General features: G+C 39.1%; 1 protein-coding gene and 1 pseudogene across 2 annotated transcripts in view; one reads left to right on the forward strand and one right to left on the reverse strand.

The window, feature by feature from the left end:
* LOC143906732 (cytochrome P450 6k1-like) overlaps positions 1-15,886 on the reverse strand; it is a 37,415-nt pseudogene that overhangs the window by 6,575 nt on the left and 14,954 nt on the right. Inside the window, exons 5-7 of the transcript XR_013259630.1 lie at positions 2,089-7,984; positions 1,259-1,827; positions 362-590 (exon numbers count right to left, since the gene is read on the reverse strand). The product of XR_013259630.1 is annotated as a cytochrome P450 6k1-like (transcript). The remainder of the gene's footprint in view (positions 1-361; positions 591-1,258; positions 1,828-2,088; positions 7,985-15,886) is intronic.
* Positions 12,206-13,943, forward strand: LOC143906736 (uncharacterized). The gene is made up of 4 exons (XM_077422980.1): positions 12,206-12,339; positions 12,581-12,676; positions 12,780-12,854; positions 12,942-13,943. Exons 1-4 carry the CDS (start codon positions 12,327-12,329, stop codon positions 13,127-13,129), a joined length of 372 nt encoding a protein of 123 aa, XP_077279106.1. The 5' UTR covers positions 12,206-12,326; the 3' UTR covers positions 13,130-13,943.

Below are 15,886 nucleotides of genomic sequence, written 5' to 3' on the forward strand. Positions count from 1 at the left end.
TTGCATGAATATGATAATAATAAATACGATAATGGAATAACATAAGTACCTAATTTCTAATTTTATGTCAATAATGTCGCAGAATGCGTTATACAATAAAATAAAATTCAGAACGGTCGTTACGGTATAACTATCGTTTACGCGGCAACGGCGAATGGCGACTGACGACGACTACTCGACAAGAAGTGCGCGCGTCTCTGTGCTAGTTCTACAGTGTTGCCAAAATAACTAAGGTCAGGAACGTACATATTCCCAACAAATAATTCAGTTGTAGTCAAAACAAAATCACGAATTTTCTTGGTCAATTAAAATTGCAAGAGTAATATATTCACAGTGTCAAAATGCAAAGAGTCACACTAACTGTAAACGGGATTCTGCTCGCCGTTTTTTATTTGGATCAGCGAATCGATGAAATCGCCTCGTTTCTCGCCGGCCGGTCCTCTCGCGGTTCTCCATCGCCGTCCAGAAGATTTTTTTTACAAAAGCAGAGTTGAAAAGCATCCTTGTACCGATCACTTCCACCAGTTCGGGCATGAAGAACACTGTTACGAGGGCAACCATCCTCTTGAATCCATAAAAGAACTGCTGAACTGCAGAATTATTTCCGAGTTACATATGAATCATCAACATTTAAAATCTTCGATCTGTTTAAATGTAGATCGATGATTTTGCCTCGTAGATTTCAAAAGATAAAAACGAACCAAGCAATGTATAATTCAATAAGTTGCAATTTATAGTAGATTGTTTTTTTTTTTCTATAATTTTATTGGCTTTACTATTTACTTGACTTGGTTCACTTCTGCTAATTTTTTAAATGCGTAAGGGTGCTGTCACATGGCAGTCAGAAATTCGGAAAACGGAATCTCGGAAAAGTAACGGAGAAGGGGTCAACCAATCAGAGTCAGCTCGATCGGTGCGATTTTTCAAGGGCCGGACTCCCCATGGAACGACTTTTACGAAAAACTAAATGGCATTCTAACCTTAACATATTTTTAAATTAAAGAAATTTCTATATAATTTTAAAGTACAATAAAAAATACGTTAAAGCTTTATTTTTTAACAGACTCTACTATTACGGTAAGTATCTTTTTTCTTCTAAAACAATAAAAATAATTTTTTCAATTTTTATTACTTATTCCGGAAATATCAGTCCATGGGGAGCCCAGTCACAAAAATCGTTACTTTTCCGAGATTCCATTTTCCGAATTTCTGACTGCCATGTGACAGCACCCTAATACGTTAAGTCGAAAACAAGTACCTGCGACCGAAAACTCAGTCGGATAGTAGAAGGAATCTATCTTGGTGCCGAGCGCGATTGAAGCGATCAGGTCGGTCGTGTACTTATAGTTGAGATCTTGGGCGTCCAACATCATCACGCTGTCGTGATTCGCAGATTGATCTTTTATATATTTCATCATGGGCTCTGCGGTCTCCAGCATCAACGGCAACATCTGCTTTAACCTGCTCCTCGTCAGGGTAGGGGTGATCTTGGTTCGCAGATATTTCCAGGCCGGGTTCTTCAGACCGAACAGATTCTTCATGCCGATACTGTCCTTTTGATTGGAGCCGGCAAAGTGGCGATCGGAGAAATTGTCAAAGTCGCGGATCATGAAGTGCTTAATGACATCTGGATCGCGTAGCAGCAGGCACGGCTTGTGGAAGATGTAGAAACCGACGAAGGGCGCGTCCGGACGGGCCATCTTGTGCAGGTCACCGATGTGCCATCCCGGTGCAGAACGGAAGAGCACGGCATCCTTGAAGTTGCCGAAGATCAGGTTGGGAGTAAGGAACTCGACGCCGCGTCTCTTCCAGTAGTTCAGATTGTAACTGAATGATAGGCCAATATTATGCATATAAAATAAAGCAGTTCTTATTTTAATTTTGAACCCAATTTTAATCAGCTTCAGTTTGAGGCTCAAAAAGTTATTAGTAATATTAAAAGTAGATATCTGCACGATAAAATCTAAGTAATAATTATTATTTAATCTAATTTTTAAATTTTATTATAAATAATTATAATTTAATCTAAGTGAGAAATCTAATTTTAAATAACTATTAAATATTATCTAATCACTTTTTTTTACTCACCTAGCATATATCCAGAATAGCACTATCACTGTAACGATGAATATGAGAGTGATCAGCATGATGTATTGTCTTTTCTTTCACGTTTAAGTAACTGACTCAAGCGGACTTCTCCACCGGCTTCATAAACGATAAGCGATTGCTCGCCTACTTCATAGTCCTATTTGGATCATGCAATGCGTTGAAAAGGGACGAACCCTGGTAACCATCTCCGATAGAAAACGATAAAAAAATTTCTTATCGTTTTTAATACAGTTAGTGAATCGTTTATTTACGGTACTCTATCAGAAACTCACGTTACAAAATACTTGGGATCCTATCGTAAATGTCTTATCAGCTATACATCAGTTTTTATCGTTTTTAATATGGTTAGTGAATCGTTTATTTACGGTATTCTATCAGAAACTCACGTTACAAAATACTTGGAATCTTATCGTAAATGTCTTCTCAGCTGCACATCAGTTTCTATCGTTTTTAATATAGTTAATGAATCGTTTATTTACGGTACTCTATCAGAAACTCACGTTACAAAATACTTGGAATCCTAATTGTAAATATCTTATCAGCTATATATCAGTTTCTATCGTTTTTAATATAATTGTTTTTAATATGAATTATTTATTTACGGTATTTTATCAGAAACTCACGTTGCAAAATACTTGGGATTCTATCGGAAATTTCTTATTACCTTTATATCAGTCTCAATCAGTTTTTAACATAATTAAAGTTTCATTTATTCACGATACTCTATAAGAAATTCTCGATACAATACACATGGGCTTGCATCCTAAATTTCTTATTAGTGGTGCATCGGTTTCTATAATTTTTAATGGTATTAAAGTAGCTATAATTGTCTTTTTAATATGGTTAATAGTGAACCGTTTATTTACGATGCCCTGTCAGGAAAAAATTGGAAAAATTTGAAATTTCTCAGTTATATATCAGTCAGAACATCTTTAGATGTTTGCTACTCTGCATGCCACCGGATTATAACCGTGTAAAAGAAAAATAAACCGTATCAGAGATCTTTCTATGATAAAGAAAGAACTGCATTTTTTTTGGAAATAATTAAGCTTCCACCTTTGCGACAACAGCACCAGGAAGCCAAGGGCCAAAATTTTCACGGTTATTAGAGAAATAAAAACAACATTTACATTAGAAACGTCTTATTTAAAATTGCACTAAAATACAAATAAAATATTTTATTATTTTAATCTTAATAACAAATCACACACACACACACACACACATAAAAATACTTCGACGAACTTTGTTTTCGAAGATGATAAGTTGTATGTCGGAAAATCCTGATAAGAAACGATAGATGTGTCGGTTCGGTTAAGTAGTATAAATATCGACGAGATGTCTATCGTTTTAACTTTATACAAACATATACAAAGTAGAAGGTTTTCAAACGATTCAATTTATATCATTAATATACGATAGAAAACGAACCGATTTGCTGCCATAAAGAAGATGATAAGTTGTATGTCAGAAAATCCTGATAAGAAACGATAGATGTATCGGTTCGGTTAAGTCATATAAATATCGATAAGATGTCTATCATTTTATTCTTATATATCCGTATTAATGCATACGGTAAATCTATTACCATAAATAACGATACATATTATATCGTGTATATACGATTGATTCAGATGGGCAATAATTGTACATACAGAAAACGATTCATAACTATAAAATTTGTATAGTTATTTTCTTATTCGGACCTAAAACGATAGAAACCGATTCGATTCGATTAATGTTTTATCTGTCTTCTAAATATGCAACGATAGAACCGATAAGATACGATTAAAAACGATACAGATATAGCCGTTTTTAATCGTTTTCTATCGGATATGGTTACCAGGAAAAACAATTGTGAGAAAGCAGAGTAGCTGGAAAAGAAATTCATGAAGTTACACAGCGATCGCAGTCTTTTCCTTATCGCTTCCTATCCTGTTCAATGATCTCGATAATCATCAAAATGACATATATTTCGTACAATTACAGATAAAGAAAAAGTTAAATGACGAATAAATCTCTTATTAACAGATAGTTACTTTATCGTCAGTTTCGGTACGAGTCGTGCGATTCTTTGGGGATTTATATTTGTCTTCAAGGTTCTTTTTTCAAACGCACATTTTTATCCTTCAAATACTCTTTTCCTGGGTTATCTAGTTCTGAGAGTGTTATGTGAGTGTTATCTGAGAGTGTTATATTTTCTATATTATACAAGAACTTTGAACTTTTACATCTTTTATTTTTTGTATACACACAATAATTTTCGTGTTTGGAATATCTCTTTTTCTATTGCTATACATATATTGCGGGATATTATAAAAGATTATTATTAGAAACTGTGACACTACTTTAGATCTTAATCTTTGGTGACGCAGCTCAAATATAACAATCATTTTAGAAATATTTAAAAAAATCTTTGTATCGCAGAATTATCTTTTCGCGGGATAGAAAGACAGAAGAGGAAAATCGCACGTCATACATATACGTTGCTCCGATGTCTCATCTATCGGGATGTTCACAGCGAGTTTATTCAGAGAAAAGGAGAAAGACTGAGTTAGTCAATACGATGATAATTTGTGATAATTCAAATTTTGCCTTTTTTGTACGCTTGCGCGTTTAAGAAAGTCCACTGTCTTTTTAATTGTATATCAGAATTATTAAGAAAGAGGAGTTAATAATGGGTATTGAAAGTAATAACGAGCGGTGTTGGTGCGTGACGAGTTATCGAAATGACAATGTTTAATTTTTAATTATAATTTATAATGCATAATTATAATTCGGACGTTTTGGCTCCGCTTTGAGCCATCTTCAGTGATGTTAAATAAAGTAAATTAAAAATAATTTAATAATGTAATTTTTTTTATGCTCTCCGTTAAGCCAAAAATGAGTGTTTCAAGATTGAATGATCAAAAAGCCATGTAGTTTAAAACCAGACGATTGGCACGTAGTTTGACTAAATGATCATGGTCTGTAATGTGATCTGCACCTAAACACGATGATTAACGAAATTGACAATAGAGAAATCAGAGAGCCAGTTCATCATATAGTCGAGAGAATTTGAAGGTAAAGTAGTAGAAAATAACATCAATTGGTCAAGATATGGTAAAAAGCAATCGATAATATAATAATTTTATGGTCGAAGATAGTCATGTATACCCACACAGCACAAAGCTCTGATTGAGCTCCCAGGGAGTACATTTTGCTGAGCTGCCGAGGAACTTACCAAATTCGACAAAACAAGCTTCCAAGGAGTTCATTTTGCTGAGCTCCCGGGGAACTTACCAAATTCGACAAAACAATTAAGCTTCCAAGAAGTTCATTTTGCTGAGCTCCCGGGAAACTTACCAAATTCCACAAAACAAGCTCCCAGAAAGTGCATTTTGCTCAGCTTTTGGTGGAGCTTACCAAATTCGACAAAACAAGCTCCCAAGGAGTTCATTTTGTTGAGCTCCCGGGGAACTTACCAAATTCGACAAAACAAGCTCTCAAGGACTTCATTTTTTTGAGCTCCCGGGAAACTTACCAAATTCGACAAAACAAGCTCCTAGAAAGTGCATTTTGCTGGAGAGAACAAGTTTCCCCGGCTAACCTGCACGGCAGCAACCAGACTTCGATGGTGGCTGGCCAGCACCCCTGAGTCACATATATTGAAGCGTTGGGGAGGGATCGGCGTATCCGGACCGCCATTTAAAGGTGCCGAGGGATCGCCGCAAAAGCAAGGGGCCAGAAAACGCGAGGATCTGTCGCAAATTCGCGAGTCCGTCCCTGATTGGCCCGCGTTACCGCGCCGAGAGGCCGCGCACCCCCGGAGTGGGGTTCGCCATCGATTCCGCTATCGAGCGAATTTTCGCGAGCACTTCCTGGTCGTCCTCCGGCGTGACACGTCGACGTTTGATTAAACGCTTTTGATCGCACCCGGCTATCGAGCCGCATCGTGGTGACGAAGTCGAGGCCTGTGACGACGGTATCCCACAGCGCTCGAGGGAGCAGACTTTTCGGTGAAGTTGCCGTACACTCTTCGCGTGTGTAAAGCCACGACACCGTTTTCCATCAGGTCGCGTCCTCGCTCGACTGCCGAAACCGTAGTGTTAACTCTCCGACAAGGCGTATATTTCGCGTTAGTGATCGGCGTCGAGAGCGAGGGGCCCCAGGATAGTCTTGTTGGCTACGGGGATCGCGGATTAAAGTCGTAGGCTCCTGAAAATCGCGGTAGGATACCCCAGCTCGATCGTATGTAAAATGTGTGAAAAGTCATAATGGTTCGAATTGGTGGCAAAACTGCAACCAAACACGTGAACAACATTTTGAGTACTATATTTTCGAATGCGTTGGCGCGTGATTATTCATGGACAGGGCGGAAAAAAACATTTGCCTTTCAAGAGATAAAAATGACTAAAACTCTCATTGGTATATAATTTATCCGTACTTATGTATATATTCTCTTTATATAATATAATTAATTAATGAGAAAGAGATATATATATATATATATATATATATATATATATATATATATTATAATTTTACAGAGACGATTTTAAAAGAACACCCCGAACACCCCAACACAAACCAAAGTGAGATAAAAATAAAGTTATGGTATGGTTTTACCATGCCGGTGATAGATGGAAAAAAAAGCATGCCATCCGTGTGGGATCCCCTCCTGTAACGTCTCAAGAGAAAAACGACGACATAATGTGCTTAATTAATTTTTTTATGTTGCCTGTTAATCAAGACAACGTCAACACGATCGATTAGCGAGATTATAACACAAGATAGATTTAGAAAGTTCTTAATTAAAACAAGTTATTCATGTTTTTTAATCTAATTATTATTGCAAATTATTATTATTAATGTATTTTTGTATGCGTAAAATATATATTTTTTATTTCAAGATATAATATAATAATTAAAATGTTTTTAATAATTATATATAAAATATATATAGTGATTAGTACAAATAAGAATCCCGCGATAGCGGATTGAGAAGCTCTCGGCGAGCTTTGCTTGCGAACTATTTTTGCAAGAAGCTCTCAAACACGATTTCTGAGTTTTTACGAGCGCAAATAAAACTTTATGCGAACTATAGATGCTTTCCATTTACATCAAAACTCAGATAAATCTCACTTCTGTCTTTCTTCAACATTCATGTTAAAGAAAGACAGAAGTAAGATTTATCTGAGCTTTGATGTAAATAGAAAGCACCTAATGTCGCTGCTTTTAGGCAGCTCACAATAGTGGACGTACGAGCTTCCGGGGAGCTTATATAGAAGCTTCCCGGGAACTACTTTGAAGCTCGCAGGGAGCTATTAAAACATGATTTCTGAACTTCTTGCGAGCTTCGATGAAACTCCCAGAGCGGGCATATGAGCTCCTGGGGAGCTCCGTGCGAGTTCTTTTGAAGTTCAAATAAAGCTTTGTTGCGGCTCCAATTAATGTAATAATAAAATAAGAATAGTATTAAGAAAGACCGAGAATAACAATAGGGAACGCGACCGCGAAAGCCCGAAAGAATTACGCAAAGCCGAATCAGCAAGAGATAAGTTGCGCGATCGGCCTACATACGATCGAGCAACTCAGCGATATCGAAGGACAGGACGAGGATTCAAAAGGAAGCGACAACAGGAGACGAGAGGGCAATCGGAGTCAGGGAGCAGATCAGTAACGGGCATTCATGTACGCAATAACTGTAAAGCAGATTCAATTAAAGATTCAATTAAAGTATTCTTTATTCGAAGTGCCGTTTATCAAAGAGTGTTCTATCAGTCACCCATCCCGCCTCCTTCTTGGAACGATCGAATCTTAGTGCACCCAAAAAGGGGCACAACAAAATAGTGGCAGCGTGAGGGATCCAGTGGCAGGAAGACGGGAACGGCAGCTGAAACAGAAAAATAAGTGAATCAGTGAAGCAGTGCAACATCCTCAACGGAGACACGGCAGCCAGATTCAAAAGCAACGGACAACACGGTAGCGGCCAACGAGGGACAAGCGAGCAGCGTAACCCGGCCGAGAAGGCACCGACCTACCTCAACGGAGGCTCACCGACAGATAAGGCGGCACAAGCACCGACCAGCAACATCCGACTAGCGACCGTAATGTAAGTCGACTAAGCAAATTATGTAAAGCGCAATCACCGTAGATGTCGGGAAACGAAAATCCACCTGCGGAACTAAACTAATCGTGGCTCCATAGCGAGACGTCACGACGAGCGCGTAGAAATAGACCGTTAAGCCCCGTGCAAACGACCGAAGAAGTCGTAAGCGACAATCACGAAACCGTGCGTAGAAATTTAGACGCGTACTACTCAAGCGAAAGCGAATCAGAACCGGAATTACACCCGAACAGCGTAATCGAACGCGAATCTTAATTCGACGATTCCGTTATAATTTTAGACGCGAGAGTAAATAGGACAAAATAACTGCTCCGACGAAAATAGACTCCACCCCTCACACGCGCACGCACAATCCGAAGACGCGGACAGTACGACCAGTAGGCGAACACACAGACGAGAGTTCTCATTGACCTCGTATGACAGCAGCGTATTTGACCCGCAAGAGTATTATTCTGCCCCGAGACACGTGAACGTAATCGAGATGGCGGAAGCAACAAATAGCAACCACGACGCGAATAACGTAAATGACAACGCGCCGATAACCCCAGAGGAAATAGACGAAGAAATAAACCGTCTTAATCGAGTGCTATCACAAAGAGGCACCCCGGCGAATCACCGTAACCGGATACCCGCACGGGCCGGACCGCCGCGGGACGATAGAGATTCCATTCTCGACGAGATATTAAACGCAATCCGCAACTTACAAGATCGCGTAAATCAACTAAAAACGGCAAATCCTGAACGCCGCGAATTTCACGCGAGACGCGAGCCAAGTAACCTCCCGTTCGAAGTAACGTACGGAAGAACGTCATACGATATTCGGAACCAAGCGGAACGCGCAATCGGATATCTACGTTTAAAAGAGGCACGAGACATGATACCCGAGTTCGACGGAGCCTCGAGTAAATTACAAGAATTCTTAAGCGCCGCGTCATATGCAATAAAAAACATAAATCCTATGAAAGAAGGAACGCTATTAGAAGCAGTGCTATGCACAAAGCTAAAAAGAAGAGCGATGATAGACTTTCAAACGCGAGAGATAAGAGATTTCGCACAACTAAAGAAGGAATTAGAAGTTTGCTATTTGAGCCGCAAAAGCACAACACACTTTACAACTAGAGTTTAATACACTCCAGTAAAAACCCGGAGAAAATGCAAGAGCATTCGGATTAAGAGCCGATAAGCTAGCGATGGAGCTATACGACTCTATGATAGAGGGAAGAAATCACACCATAGAAAGCAAGCGAACTATATTAGAAACGATTTAACAACAGCATTACAGAATTTCCAATTAGGATTGAGAGACGAGATCAAGTTACTTGTTCGAGCTCAGCATTTCGCAACATTGCAAGAATTAAGCGATTGCCGGAGCGAGCGCCGAAGAAAAAGTAAACGGGCCGAGTGGAATTCCGCCGCGTCCCAAAAATAATTATGCGTACTCGCCGCAACCGCGCGATAACCGATCGATATTACAATGCCAAAAATGCGGAAAATACGGGCACCTCGGAAGGGAATGTCGTACCAATAGATATGCGAACCGTTTCTCCTTACCGAAATCCGATAGGACACCCCGCGTAAACGCGATAGATAAAGTCTGCAATTATTGCAAGAAAGCAGGACACATGCGCGAAGAATGTTGGCTGTTAAATGGTCGACCAAATAAAGAAAGGACGAATCACAACAAACCTAATAATCCGCGAGGACAAAATAAAAATTTTTATCCGAAAACGAATAGCCCGAGAAAAAAGGACAGTAATTCAGCCGCGAATAGCGATGAGGAAGACAAAGAGGACACAAAGCAGCGCCGACCGGCGTTAGAGTATCAGGTGTCACACATGACGAACAAGCCGCGAAAGCATGCAGGGCTGGACTTAATCACTCTGCCCATGCGAGAAACGAAGCGCAAAAAACTAAATTTACTGTTTGATACCGGAGCGGCCATATCAATAATAAAAGTAAAACATTTGAAAGGCAAAACAATGATAGAAGAGGATAAAATGGCCCTTACAGGAGTAACAGGTCATAAAGCCCATACAATTGGAAAATTTACAGCAACTATTGACTTGAAAGATAGAAAGATCAAGCACACGATATATGTCGTCAAGGATGAATACGACGGAATACTAGGCGTAGATTTTATAAAAAAACATTGAGCGTCATATAGTTACGACTCGAGCTCAATACGCATAGGGAATAGCACATTAAAATTATACCCGTATAAGAAAATGGTTTTGAAACCGCGAAGCGAGACAATAGTACAAGTCGCGACCGATAAAAATTCACTAGGAATAATACAGGCAGAAGAGACAGTGCCAGGAGTGTTCATAGAAAATTGCCTGGTGATGCCAGAAAACTTTATATGTCCGGCAAGCATACTAAATACGACGGAGAAGACAGTCGAAATGCTAATGCCGCAAGTAACATTAGAAGAGTTAGAGCAAGAAAAAGCAAAAGAGATAGAAATAAACCAAGTAAACAAAGCAGAAAAGACAATGACGCGTGGCGAAAAAGTCGAAAAATTGATACGCACGCAACACTTAAACGAAGAAGAAAAGAAAACCATTATGGAAATTTGCAGAGATTACAGCGATGTATTGCACGTAGAAGGAGAACCATTGACATGCACTGATATCGTCGCGCATAAGATTACCACGAAGGCGGGCAGCGTACCGGTCAACGTCCGACCGTACCGTTTGCCAGAAAAGCACAAAGAAGAAGTGAATAGACAAGTGAAAGAGATGTTGAAAAACGGAATTATTAGACTTAGCACGAGCCCGTGGAATGCGCCGTTGCTAGTAGTACCGAAGAAAAAAGACGCATCAGGAAAATTAAAACTGAGAGTGGTAATAGATTTTCGGTTTGTGAACGACCTAACGGAGGGAAATTTCTTCCCATTGCCAAACATAACCGATATCCTAGACCAACTGGGAAAAGCAAAATATTTTACCACGCTAGACCTCGCCTCGGGATATCATCAAATCCCGATGGCAGAAGAAGATAAAGAAAAAACAGCGTTCTCGACACAATACGGACATTACGAGTATAATCGAATGCCTTTTGGACTGAAAAATGCCCCAGCGACATTTCAACGAGCAATAATAGCCGTTTTAGCAGGACTAGTAGGATTACAATGCTTAGTCTATCTAGACGATATAATAGTATACGGAGCAAGTTTACAAGAGCACAATAAGAGATTAATTGAAGTGCTAAAAAGACTGAGAAACTATAATTTGGAATTACAGCCCGATAAGTGCGAATTCCTTCGGAAAGAAGTGACGTATCTCGGACATGTAATATAACAGAAAACGGAATCTCACCAGACTCTTCAAAATTAGAAGCAGTAAAAAGCTTCCCGAGACCAACAAAAGTAAAGGACATCCAGGCTTTCGTAGGACTAGCCGGATATTATCAAAGATTTATTAAAGATTTTTCAGCAATCGCCAAGCCACTCACAAAAATGACCAGAAAAGATATCAAATTCGAGTGGAACGCAGAACAACAAAACGCATTTGCAAAACTTAAAGAAAAACTAACCACAGCACCGGTATTGAAATACCCGGATTTCTCCCAAGAATTTGTAGTAACGACCGACGCGTCAGATTACGCAATAGGAGCCATACTGTCACAGGGAAAGATAGGTCAAGATCAACCCGTGGCGTATGCGAGCAGAGTACTATCTAAACTCATCTAAAGCCGAGCAAAATTATAATACTACTGAGAAAGAATTACTAGCGATAGTATGGGCGGTGAAACACTTCCGACCATACGTTTATGGAACAAAATTTACCATAGTGACAGACCATAAATCATTGGTTTGGCTATTTAACGTAAAGGACCCCGGATCACGATTAATCCGATGGAGACTGAAGCGTTTTCGATTTGGTGACTCGACCCGACTCTAGAGTCGGGTCGAGTCAGATCTCAAGTTCGATTTAAAACTCGATATCTTTAGGAACGCACTCAGTATCATGACGGAAGGTGTGTCTCCTAACCTATTACTGATAGTTCACGGAAGCTCTAGCACTATTAGCACATGCGGAACTTCATACTTCAAGAGATCTCGCGAAAATTTTTCAGCTCGTATTAGATAAATGTAATAAATATAACAATGAGTGGATTAGGTAAGAAATTTGTACTATGTTAGTAATTACTGTTAATTATATAAAAGAACAAATGTACATACCCCAGGGAGAACAGAAAGTCACAATAAAATCAAAATGACGTCAAAATGATGGTAAAATGATGGTAAAATGATAAAAAATCGTCATTTTCCAGTCATTTTGACTTTATTGTGACTTGCTGTGCTACTTGGGACAATATTAATTGATTGTAACAAAAAATCATAAATGATAATTTTTACAGGAAAGAAGAAGACAAGTGTGAAAATTTGTCGCGATGAAAATGGACAAATAATAAAAACGGATGAAGGGATTCTGTATGAATATGCGGATAACGACGGTAAACATTTTATTTAAAATATTGTAAAATTAATAATATGCTTTATCGCCAATGAATTTCCACTGCTGTCGCATCAAAAATATAAAATCATTTTTTTCCTCAGGAAATACCACATTAAAATTTCTACGGACAACACATCCGTCCTGTAGCGAATCATCATCAACATCAGTTGAAAGTGGTAAGTGTGTGTGCGCATTGCTATGCGAAAAACTTTGAACAATAGAAATATTGCATTTGAGATAACGATGAAGCAATTTCATTCCAGAGAGCATAATGCCATGCAGTACAGCATCATTTAGGAATGAAGAATCTGTTGAAGAAGAAAATGATTCACATGGAATTGTATGGACAGATAATGAAAGCAAAAAATTACTAGAATTATATTTCAAAAATATTAGACAAATAGGCCATTTACCAAATTCAAAAACAAGAAATGTATGTGGGAATTTATAAGTAATGAAATCACGAAAACATTTGGAACTTTTCGTTCGTCCGTGCAGTGCGAATACCGATATAAAAATATGTTGAAAAGAAGAAATGCTGCAAAGAAAAATAACAAAAAATCAGGAAATAAAAAATGTAATATCGACTTTGAAGAAGAATTTGAATTAATCAATAGTATCGACGATAGCATCGAACCTGACGTTTGTTTCGGTATAGGCCAATGTACTATTAAAAAAAGAAAAATAGACTCTTTGAGCAGAGAAGATGAAGTTAAGAGGAAAATTCAGAAACCATCAAACATTTTTGCACTGTTACAAGACATTAATAATGAGAAAGAAAAGCAGAAAGAGCGTCGGCATAAAGAAAAGATAGAAGTTCTTCGAGAATTATTTTCCACAAATAAAAAATAAATTATTTCAAGTAATACTTTTTATATGCAATAACCAAAGTTTATATTATAACAGTAAGTTTTTTCATGTAAAATTTATATATTATATATATATATATATATATAATATATAAATTATATATATATATAATATAGATTATAAATTTTTTATTTTATTTTCGATATCGTTATACTTTATATAACATTGTGATATTAAATGTAAGATTTGAAGAAGCAATGATATTAATTTGTCACAAATGTTTTAGTTAATAGAAAAATATGCATTAAGTTCCGTTTATTATTATTTTTTATTTTCAATATTGTCATACTTTAACATAATATTGTGATATTACATTGTAAGAATTTAAATGTATGATTTGCCAAAATAATGTGATATTAATCTATCATTTTATAAGCGTTTTAGTTAAAAAAAAAAGATTTACTGTAATACTGAAGACTTTTATGTTTGTATTATGTTATTAAATAAAAAAATTTATTTAATAAAATTTACATTAGTATAACATTCTATTATAGGTCCATAAACAAAATTTTAATCAAAATTTAAATCAAATCAAGCGCTATGCGATCACGTTTCAACTGTCCTAACATTCTTATTCTATTATTACTAGAAATACATTGCTGAATTGGAAATGGAAGTTCTTCATATTCAAAATATTCAAACGTATCATTTTTGTCTATGCATAAATTATGTAATACGCAGCAGGATATAATAAATTTGGACATTGACATTACGGACCACATATCGAGTTTTCTCAATTGTCGGAATCTGCACTTTAATAATCCAAACGCGTTTTCAATTTTAACTTGCGCTCTACAAAAAAGATTATTAAAATTTGCTTGCACTGGTGTTAATTTCCCATTATATGGGGTCAAAAGATTTATAGATATTGGATTGGCTGCGTCGCCAATAATATGATGAAAATCACCCATTGCAGACACTTTTTCTTTAACAAAAGATATATCATACACACGAGCATCATGTTGTTTACTAGAGACTCCAGTAAAGCAATCTATAAATCTTTTTTTCGCATCACATATGCCTTGCAAAGTAAGTGCAGTTTCGTCGTGTCTATTTACATATGTATGACGAATTTTTTTTGCAGGTGTTCTAATCGGAATATATGTACCATCTATACATCCAACAATTCCATCAATCCCGCATATATTTTGAAATTCTTGAGCTTTTTCTTGACGTTCTTGTTCCGTTGCAGGAAATCGGATTGTTGTTGGAGCTAAATCTACTAAGAAATTTGTAACTCTTTTGATAATAAGGTGCACTGTAGCGATTTGCATGTCAAAACGTTCTGCTACACTTTGTGACGTGACAAGAGTCGCGTCCCTTACCCCAGATGGGAGCTCGGCCGAGGGAGGCGTCAGGGATGGTGCCTCCGCCCGAGGCGGGCGGAGAGCGAGCCTTTAGGTTAGGATTAAGACCTTTTGCGAGCGTTACAGGTCGAGGGAGTGCGGAGCAGATGGCCAGGGTCACGACGAGTGTAACGGCTTATGCCGCGTCGAGGGACTTACGGCTGGACAACCAGGAGCTTCCGAGGGCGTACGATCGGCGGGCGGGTCACGCTGGGGCCCACAGCCGGCAGATCAGATGACCTGTCAAGGCGTCACGGATGGCACGAGAGCACTGCAGCCCGGATACGGGGGACGCCCCGACGAAGGTCCCCGTCAAGGAACGGGGCCACCACCGCTGAGTACCGCTCCCGGTCGACGAGCCATGGCCCGTCCAGCCTGGCCGTCGAGGAACCGGACGATGAGACGCGGCCTGGACAGCCGGTCTCAAATAGGCGGACTTCAAAACTACCGCCGGCGGATGGGCGCAGTGACGAGGGGCGCTCGCGAAGGGCGCGACAATCGCCTAGAGGGATCGCTGGCAGGCCAGGGCGCAGCACCGATCAGGCTAGGGAAACCGGCGCGCGCGGGCGCGCGCGGGTCCTGCGTGGTCCCGCCGGATCAAGGAAACGCCACTGTCGAGCGAGCCGCCATCCCGGCAACATCCAGCCCTAAGAGCGAGTGACGAGCCGCCGGAACGAGACGAATTTGTAAGGCCACTGCTCAGCCTTCCTCGAAGTAAGATCGCGAGAATACCTAGGCCCTCCCGGGAGTCGCGTTGTGCCGCGGTAAAGTATGAAATCGGCTGTAATTAAAGAATATCGAGCGCCATACCGCGGGAGGGCCCGTGCGACGAAGTGATCGCGAGTGCCCGCCTCGGGGATGAAAACGTACGGCCGCCGACAGTCAGCGTACATGTAATTTCGTTGTGATATCGTTTCGTGTACTTCGTTGCGTATGATTTCGTTGTGAGTAATTTCGTTCGCGTAATTTCGTTGCGGGTGATTTCGTCGCGT

The sequence above is a fragment of the Temnothorax americanus genome, unplaced genomic scaffold (genome assembly GCF_048541705.1).
Source record: "Temnothorax americanus isolate GAGA-0224 unplaced genomic scaffold, ASM4854170v1 Scaffold75, whole genome shotgun sequence".
NCBI lineage: Eukaryota > Metazoa > Arthropoda > Insecta > Hymenoptera > Formicidae > Temnothorax > Temnothorax americanus.

Excerpts from the sequence above, each read along its gene's own strand:
- LOC143906736 (XM_077422980.1), top strand. Across the intron at positions 12,677-12,779 it reads TGAATATGCGGATAACGACG|GAAATACCACATTAAAATTT; the intron begins GTAAACATTTTA and ends TTTTTTCCTCAG. Across the intron at positions 12,855-12,941 it reads ATCAACATCAGTTGAAAGTG|AGAGCATAATGCCATGCAGT; the intron begins GTAAGTGTGTGT and ends ATTTCATTCCAG.